At 42.2% G+C, this 9,791-nt stretch overlaps 1 protein-coding gene and 1 long non-coding RNA gene across 4 annotated transcripts in view; both read right to left on the bottom strand.

Moving 5' to 3' along the window:
• Positions 1-368: 368 nt before the first annotated feature.
• LOC148190093 (uncharacterized) lies at positions 369-2,292 on the bottom strand. The gene is made up of 3 exons (XR_015776119.1): positions 2,087-2,292; positions 671-714; positions 369-444 (listed from the first exon to the last, which is right to left on the bottom strand). It is a non-coding gene; the product is annotated as an uncharacterized LOC148190093 (long non-coding RNA).
• A 4,233-nt stretch (positions 2,293-6,525) lies between these two features.
• LOC121942616 (myelin and lymphocyte protein-like) overlaps positions 6,526-9,791 on the bottom strand; it is a 12,292-nt gene continuing 9,026 nt past the window's right edge. For 2 of the 3 annotated variants that reach the window (XM_042485877.2, XM_042485876.2), the window contains 3 exons: positions 9,638-9,791; positions 7,651-7,776; positions 6,526-7,117 (listed from right to left, as the gene is read on the bottom strand). The exon at positions 9,638-9,791 is cut by the window's right edge and continues 14 nt beyond it. In XM_042485877.2, coding sequence (XP_042341811.1) covers positions 7,043-7,117; positions 7,651-7,776; positions 9,638-9,791 — 355 coding nt within the window. In that variant the 3' untranslated portion in view covers positions 6,526-7,042. Of the gene's footprint in view, positions 7,118-7,574; positions 7,777-9,637 lie in introns of all 3 variants that reach the window. The other variant, XM_088075243.1, reaches the window with a different exon arrangement.

Genomic DNA, 9,791 nt, shown 5'->3' with positions numbered 1-9,791 from the left:
AGAGCGAGAGAGAGAGTCATGGCATGACGACTATGTTAGATAATCAAACAGATAAGCAGGCACAGCGGCCAAACAAAAACACAACTCCGAAATAAAATAACACTTACTTTTTGGAGATCGAGCTGGGGTGCCAGTCGCTCAGTCTGTAGAGCCCGGAGGATGGCTGCTTCAAGTCCAGAGGACTCGCTGCAGAAATGTATCCAAACTGCTTAGAGCGAGAGCGAGAGCGAGAGAGAGCGAGAGCGAGAGAGAGAGTCATGGCATGACGACTATGTTAGATAATCAAACAGATAAGCAGGCACAGCGGCCAAACAAAAACACAACTCCGAAATAAAATAACACTTACTTTTTGGAGATCGAGCTGGGGTGCCAGTCGCTCAGTCTGTAGAGCCCGGAGGATGGCTGCTTCAAGTCCAGAGGACTCGCTGCAGAAATGTATCCAAACTGCTTAGAGCGAGAGCGAGAGCGAGAGAGAGAGAGAGAGAGAGAGAGCGAGAGAGAGAGAGAGAGTCACAGAGACAGTCATGGCATGGTGGCAAACCATCACCATCATCCATTGTACCCGGAGTTTGCAAGCGGAGCATCACGGCTACCATAACAGATAATCTGACAGACAGGTCAGCATGGCAGCCAACGAAAACCACAACACAGAGAATAAAATGACTCTTACTTTTTGCAGATCAAGCTGGGCGGTAGTAGCTCAGTCTGTACTATCTGTAAAAGAAATAATAGCGTCACTAAAATTAAACTTATTCTTTGTAGATCCACAAATTTGTAAGTCACCCTTTCTCTAAATGTGCTGCAGCAGAGCGCTGCTCCTGATAGGTGAGGTGGATGCTCTGACCTCTTAACATGGCGAAGCTGCTCCATGCTTTGTGTTGAGGTGCTAATTTAGGCTTTAAGTACTCCGATGCTACGAAAACTAATGTGACCAAGCCATTGTGGCCTTCAATCACGCATCATGTCAAAGCGCACCACGGAGCGAGATTAATCAGCATACTTTTATTCAAGAAGCCTTTCACACAGCGCGCGTCAGCAGCGCGTGACTTCAGCCTCGCCGAGCCGCAGCGTGTTTCATGTTTGCAGCGTTCACACATGCAGCGTTATTGCAACGTCGCTGCTGCCTAACGGCCCGCAGATATTAGTGCTCTAATTTCAGGTTTACAAGTACAAATTCCACTTATTTATGAAGTTAAACCAGCTCCTGCAGAGCCGACAACACGGTCCTGTAAATGTTTCAAAATAAAATGCCTTGTATCAGCAACTGATGGGATTCTGTCCAAAGAGACGCTGTCAGAGGGCTTTTGTTTTGAAAGGGAGGCGGGGAAGTTGGAGCAAAAAAGCTGTCTTTGCATTTCCTCCTCTCCGTAACACAGAGACTCTAAACTGCAGTAAAAAGTGTTATAGAGTCAAAATAATCATCAAAACACCATTTTCACTCTATCTCTGCGGACAAACGCGCGTTTGTCCTGAGAGCAATTTGTGCTCACAAATATGCAAATACAGCAGTCATATCTGCGGCAGCGACGCTGCAACAGCGCTGCATGTATGAACGCCACAAGCTCGGCGAGGCTGCAATCACGCGCTGCTGACGCGCGCTGCGTAAAACGGGCCTCAGATGTTATGTTTATATATTAACGAGTGGCAGCTGATTTTTGTTTGTTGGGGGGTTTAAAAAAGCCATTTTGGCACCATTGTGGCATCATTTTAAGAAAACATTTTTGCTTTATTCAGGTGATGTTTCAAGAAATCTTTTTTTTTCTGTAAAACAATTTTAGTGTTTTTATTTTTTAGAGCACATATGCCTTTCAAACCAAGGATTTGACAGCACAAGCACTGAATGACACTGTAGCTCAGACAGTGAAGGCCTCATCATGTCAAGGCAGTCAGCAAAACACAAACAGCTTTCACAAAAAAAACACACAGTTTTTACCGACGAGACCGAAGCTGCACACCGAGAGTTTACCAGGTTACGACATTAAAACAACACAACATACAGACAACCTAACCCTAACCCTAACCCTAACCCCGCCACTGCACAGGATGATGCTGCTCGCTGTCACCTGATAAAAGTCCACACACTGACCTTCCTGTTTGTTAAAGTCCTCCACGGCTCAGCGGTCGGCTCTGAGCGGTTTCATCAGAGCGAATTAAAGCAGAGTTTAGCTTCACCTCCAAACAGGTGTGTGAGGCTCCTCCTTAACCAAACTGTTACCCTTTTTCTGCCTCTGAGTGCAAACTGGGACTCGTTCAGACTCACACTGACACCAAATGTTTGACGTGTGCCGGGATTTGAATTTCCCGGGAAAAAAAAGTCACTTCCTGAAACTGAGGAGGTAAAATGCAGCACAGGGAGGCGGGACTAACAACTCCAGCCAATGAAACCATAACAAACATTTTGAACAGTCTCTGATTGGTGGCTTTAAATTTAAATCCAACAGGAAGTACACTGCATTCAGGAAGTGAGGATACCCTTTCAAAGTAACCACTTTATTTTGTACTGTTCCTTTCATCAACGAAATGCAGCACAGAGAGCTTTACAAGAAGGAAATTGCACGACTTAAAATGAGCATAAAAACAGGGGAGTTAATGTAAATAAACAGATTTACCCTTTGAAACCAAAGCAAATTGACTTAGTTTCTTTCAAACATATGGGAAGGAAGCAACAAGCAACAGCTGAAGAAAACTTAGCAAGAAATTAGAAAAAAAAATTATCTGAAAAACTGTTAAAAACAAATGAATGAAAAACAAAAAGAAAAAAAGAGAAAAAAGAAAGGAAAACGTTTTTAAGAAATTATATGGATTCTGTGAGAATTTTAAATATGTAATTATGATAAACATTGTATTTCCCTAAACAATTATTTTTCATAATAGTTTTCTCAATCTGGCAATTTCTTATAATTTGTGAAACATTTATTATCAAACTGCTCATTGCCTTTTTTCTGAGGAAATTGCACCTCAGAGGTCAAAGGCTTAAATAGTTGTTAAAGGCATCTGGAAGCAGCACAAAATGTCGGGGGGGAAACATCCAGAAAACCATTTTTCTAATTGTTATATTTATTTATTACAGATATTAAAAATATGTTACAATAAAAAGCAAACTTTTTTAAAAAAAATAATTCATTTCTGGGTAATTTTCTTGTTTGCCTTTGTTTGTTTTTCTTTAAATTCATGTATTTATTTATTTATTTTTCATATTTTCTTGCAGTTTTCTTGTTATTTTTTTCTAATTTCTTGCTAATTTTGGGGCTTTGTCTTTTTAAGTCTCTCATTGCCTTCTTCACATATTTTTGCAAGAAATCAAGCCACTTCTCTCATATTTCAAAGAGAAGTGGCTGAAATTCCAGTGTGTAGGATTTTAATGGAATATAATTTGTGTGTGTGTGTGTGTGTGTGTGTGTGTGTGTGTGTGTGTGTGTGTAATCAGTTTAAAGTAAAAAATAACTGTTAAGAAAACCTGCAAAACTTATTTGAGCCTCACAATGGAGGTAACAGATTATTAAGTCTAAATAAGTTTACAACATGACCAACAGGTCTTTTAAATGAGCACTCATTAATATGTTTCACCACAGGAAGGCAGCAGCGGGCTACTGGTGATTATTAGGTACTTAAACTTTGCATTTCCATTAAATAATGCCATGTGAAACTATGTAACTACAATATAGAAACAATTTACATTTTTTGACAGTTTTTATATATATATATATATATATATATATATATGCTGTCACTGTGTGTTACAGTGTGTCCTGCAGATATTTCACAATCACAATTACACCCACAAATAAACATTGTCAGCAGGCTTTTATTATTATCATTTGAAAAGGAAACAGGAAGTGTTCAGTAAAAAAATATTTATTTTCATGTCTCTGAGAGATAAAACAATAAAAGCGTGATACAAAAACACCTATATGACTATATGAAAAGACTATTTTCACTGCATATTTTTGCCATAAGCTTTGCTCGTCATGGGAGAAAAGTCGTCAAGCTCCTCTTTAGACGTTCCGCAGCTGAGCAGCAGTCAACCTCGCCGGTACAGTGAAGTGTTGATGTTAAAGATGCCTTTTTCAAATCTCGTGACGACTTATTCCCATTTAATTTAAGGAGCTCCTGAACTGCTGCTTACTGTTTAGATCAGCACCGCTGCGTCACCAGGAACACTGTGTTATTTCAAAACGCTGCATTCACCCGTTTCGTCTGGAGGACTTGCTGCGTCCCTCAGGTGTTGGAGGCCGGAGGTCGGAGCTCTGTGCTGACCTCGTGTTTCTGGAGCTCGGTCATGTTTAATTTACGCCACGGGGCTCAGCTGATTGTCTCAGGATGGAAACATTTTAAAAACACTTTTGTCTGCAGAGAAAACTCCAACACAAAGAAACGTCAGCAGACAAACTCTCCAACAAACGACGGACTTTAAAACAAACTGTGGAGACTTTCATCTGGAGACAATGATCTGATGAATGTGTGAAACAAAAGAGGACAAACAGACGGAGAACAAAAGGAAACTGAAGGAGTTTTGGCTCCTCGCAGCTTCCATCGTCTTCAGTTTCATGGAGATGCTCTGCTATTATCACCTGCTGCCTTCATCCATAATACATCACAGCCACAGTTCACTGACCCGCCATGCTGTGTGTGTGTGTGTGTGTGTGTGTGTGTGTGTGAGTGTGTGTGTGAGTGTGTGTGTGAGTGTGTGTGAGGCAGCCTGCCCTGTATTTACTCCCTGCCATACTCCATTAAACCTGGTTTCATGTTCCTGTTGTTGTTCTCGCTGCTGCTGCGCCTGAATATTTGGACATTATGTCCTACCGCCGCCGTCAGAGGACAGTTTCTTTTCGCTTGTTTAACCCTTTGAACTCTGCTACAAAAACGGTCCTCATGCGCTTACATCAGTATTTTTGCTTATTTTGATGTAATTTCTTGGAGTATTTTTTAAACACTTCACATCTTAAAGTCTGCACCACTGAGCTAAAAGGTTGTGGAAGTCAATAAACCAGAATAATTAGTTAAAATATTGAAGTTGCATCATCAAAGATATTATACAAAAATCTGACTTTTTTTCAACAGATTTTACAAATTAAAAAACAAAACATGTTGATCCAAATGAATGCAATGAGCAACTTAAGAAATGACCCAAAAGTTAGCCAGAAATTAGTGAAAAAAAAAAAAATTTTTGCCCTAGCTTTTTTCTTTTTTTTTAAATAGACATTTTTCCCTGGCTTTATGAAAAAAATGTTCGAAATCAGTCCAGCAATCTGTGGAACATTTCTTGTTCCAAGTTTGTCATTTCCCTTTTTTCTTCATGTTTTTGAAAGAAACTGCACCGATTTGCTCGTGGTTCAAAGGGTTAAATACTGATAAAAGGTGTCAGAGAGCAGCACGAGAACAGATGTCGCTCCAGGTGTCAAAGGGTTAATAGGCTGCTCTTTCATAATTTAAACAATGAACAAACTGATGCACTTTGAGGAAATCTGAATCAGATCTAAACTTGACATTTCTGTTTTTCAGGTATTTGTCCCCTCCCCCCTCCTCGTCCTCTGTCCCGGCCAGGTGCACGTCTCGTCGTGTTTCCCCCTCAGTGGCGTGTGACCTCTGACCTCCTCGCTTCACCTGATGTCACTGCTTATGAAATATTCACGGGTGTCAACAGCTGGCATCACACTTACCTGCACCCCCACCCATCCCGTTACCATGGAGACGACACAACACAGCACATGCTGTCCTGAGGTAGTGACGGTGTAACGCTTACTCACGGTCAGTCTGCCCAAAATAGACCACAGACTCATGTGATCAGCTGAAAACTGAAACATGACAAATGTCATCCTCACTGGATCAGTGAATGTACACAACTCCGAAATATTCAAAAACTCAAATGCGTCAACACATTACGCGCAAGATACACTTCTGCGTCTACATGGTACACTCTATGTATCCTTCTGCGTCTACATGTTACGCTTTAGGTATCCTTCTGCGTCTACATGTTACGCTCTATGTATCCTTCTGCGTCTACATGTTACGCTTTAGGTATCCTTCTGCGTCTACATGTTACGCTCTATGTATCCTTCTGCGTCTACATGTTACGCTTTAGGTATCCTTCTGCGTCTACATGTTACGCTCTATGTATCCTTCTGCGTCTACATGTTACGCTTTAGGTATCCTTCTGCGTCTACATGTTACGCTCTATGTATCCTTCTGCGTCTACATGTTACGCTTTAGGTATCCTTCTGCGTCTACATGTTACGCTTTAGGTATCCTTCTGCGTCTACATGTTACGCTCTAAGTATCCTTCTGCATCTACATGATACACTCTATGTGTCCTTCTGTGTCTTTACGTTCCAGGATGCTGCTACCGTGATCATACGGGATGATCCTGCAACGGGCCGAGGGTGGAATCGAACCCGTGTCCGCTGATGACACGGCCACTGTGGTGACGACGCTCGCTCCACCAGGTGAGGTAGTGGGTGCTCCTGAATGTTCATTTGCTGTTTGATAAACTGACCAAATACTTTAATCCAAAATGTTTCAAACACATTCATTATTATATTATTATTTATTTATTTTCATCGAGTTCAACTGTCTCAAAAACATTTAAAAAATTGAAGCGTGAATGAAGTTATAAAGACTTTCATTACAAAAACAAAACAAAAAAAATGAATTTACATCCTGCTTTAGTTTCTGATCCAAATTCAATCATCTGATTTTCTTGTTGATAAATTTATAAAAATATAAAATCACATCAGAGTCTTTCTTTAATCAGCTGAGAGCAAACTGAAGGAAACGTGTGAGGGTGGACAGAAAAACAGAAACGCTCACAGACAGCTCAGCAGGAAAAATCCACTTTTAAAAATCATTCTGAGTTTGTGTCTCTCTGTTGATCGTTGCTGTAAACCTGCTGACAGGCGCCGCAGCTCCTTCATCTCTTAAACCCCAAACCTAAACGTCCGGCTGCAGACGGCCGAATCACGCTGAGTCCACCTGCAGCCTCCGTCACCTTCGTGTCAGCGAGCCGCAGCTTCAAACTCCAAAAATCAGTTCTGCCCCGAGACCTCTAGAAAGATTTCCACCGGATGGCAGACAGGATGGTGTGGATGAAGTAGAGGAGCGTCGCCATGTACGAGAAGACCTGAGGAGACAGAGAGGTCAGAGGTCATCCTCTGAGGACCCTGAACGCCTGCACGATAACACAAAGTTTCAAAACTTTTTCAACATATTTCCACGACTGAAAGGAGAAAATTAATGCATGCGACCGCAGGCGACATCTATTATTTTTCCACCATTGATTTTTTTCTCTTTCATTTTATTTGTCTGTTTATTTGTTTTCTCACTCTCTCTCTTTTTACACTTTAAAAGATATTTAAATAAAATAAAATAAAAAATGTCATTAATAAATACCGTAACCGTAATAAATACCGGTATTCATTAACAAATACCGTAACAAAAGCAGACGATCGCAGGTGTGAGAGCAAATGACTAATTATGGTCAAACATGAGCAGTATTCTGTATGTCCTCACACTTGTAGTGTATAATTCAGTCTAGTTTACCAAATTTTACAAGCTTTAGAAATAAAACCGGCCCACACCGTGACACTCAGTCCAGCCTCCCACACAGAACCAGTTCAGGGTTCATCATGTTAAGCAGGAAGCAGCTGGACTCACCACCGCAGCGATGTCCAGCTTGTAGTTTTGGGAGCCGGTCCCGTCGTCCATTTCCAGGGTCACTTTGGCCAAAGCCACCGAGGCGCTGAGGTAGAAGAAGGCTGCGATGCCGTGATACGCAAAGTCCTGAGAGACCAGAAGGACAAAAGGCGAAAGGTCAGTCATCACCGAGTCAAAACACACACACACACACACCGACACACGATACACCGACACACTGCCATACCGACACATTGACACACCGATACACCTACATACCGATACACCGATACACCGATACACTGACATACTGACACACCGATACACCTACATACCAATACACCGATACACTGACACACTGACACACCGATACACCTACATACCAATACACCGATACACTGACACACTGACACACCGATACACCTACATACCGATACACCGATACACTGACATACTGACACACCGATACACCTACATACCGATACACCGATACACTGACACATTGACATACCGATACACAACAGACCAATACACCGACACACCGATACACCGATACACTGACACACCGATATACCGATACACCGTCCCTGTGACGCCCCTCCCGCTGCCCTGGAGGGGGGGTGGTTAGCTTGACAGGGCTCACCTGGTCCTCTCAGGTAACAGAAACCAGCCCAGGTGTTTTCTCGCTCTCTCACACAGACACACATGCCTCGCACTGCCGATTACATCATTCGTTTTCTGTCTCAGGCTGGATTTACTGAAGTCTTGATCCCACTTCTGATTTGTCGCCTGTGTCTGATTTTTTTGACCGCCTGCTTATATCTGCTCTTAAAAGTGAATCTGATATCTGCATGTGCACCTGCAGCAGCGCACGTGTAAACGGGGGTTTGGCTCCTGACGCGGACCAAAGGAGATGAAATAAAGAAACACTTTTAAGGTTTTTATTTTGTGCCGCCGCAGTCGTCGAGAGCGTTTAAAGCCGCGCTCTCCCACTGCGGCAGAAATGTCCTCATAAATGTGTTTGTTTTCATCACATTTTTAATTCCTCACTCTGTCGGTGAATATCCCGCCCGTGTGCTCAGACGACAGATTCATCTGCAGAATCACATCTGATTTATTTCCACATGTGAACGAGGCCTGAAACCAAACTGAGATTATCTGATTTAATGTGTTTGTTTCCTGCTTCATGACACGTATCCGATCTGTGACACCTGAGAGGAGAAATCAGATTTGGGTCACTTGAACCATTTAAGTAAATTCAGCCCTTATTTAATAGATTATAATTTTAAATTCGCTGATCATCTTTAATAATGATGATGACGAAGAAAAGGCCAGTGAAATGTCTTTGTGCAGTTCTTTAAAAATGTAAATTAAGAAGAGAAAAAATTTGGGGCCAGAGTCGAAAGATTTAGACAAATTATTCTGTTCAGTTCTTTTGTTTTTACTGCAGTTTTATTAAAGCCTGAAACACACGAAAACAAGCTCAGAGCGGTTTGTGACCGAGACGCATCACAAGGACACAACACACAAAAAAACTGCTTTTAATTCGTCTCCCCGTCTGAAATCTGAGCTTTTGTGTCCAGAGGAAACGATGAGCAGGAATGAAGGAGAGCAGGATTCAAACAGCAGGAAGTTTTCCAGAGTTTTGTTTTACAGGAACAATGTTTTTTTAAAAAAATGTTCCTCAAATATAAAACTTATTTTCCACGTGTTGAAAAAAACCCCAATATGTGGTCTGTGAAAACGAGATGTTTTTTCTGTTTTCTCGGTCAGAGTCAGCCACTCGTGAAACGCTCTCTGACCTCAGAGAAAAGCAAAAATAGGAAAATAGTGTTGAGTTCCAGAAATCAACGGCTACGAACAAAATAAGAGCAAACCTGAATATGACCTGTCTATTTTTTAATGCATGAGGCCCAACGTCCCAAAACGTCACCAGCAGACGCAGCTGGGAGTGACAACACGTGTGTGCGTGCGTGCGTGCATGTGTGTGTGTGTGTGTGAGACTCACGGCTGCGGCCCAGCTGCCCTTGTTGCGGTGCCCCCCGCAGGCGAACACCACCAGCCAGATGAAGGTGATGGTGAAGCAGAAGACGGAGACAAACATGACCCAGCCCTGAGGGTTCTGCGGCACCACCAGCGTGCACGCCACCAGGATCCAGACC

This window comes from Plectropomus leopardus, chromosome 3 (assembly GCF_026936395.1).
Source record: "Plectropomus leopardus strain MGB_pleo_1.0 chromosome 3, ASM2693639v1, whole genome shotgun sequence".
NCBI classification, from domain to species: domain Eukaryota; kingdom Metazoa; phylum Chordata; class Actinopteri; order Perciformes; family Serranidae; genus Plectropomus; species Plectropomus leopardus.
This window is presented reverse-complemented; position numbering and strand designations above follow the sequence as displayed.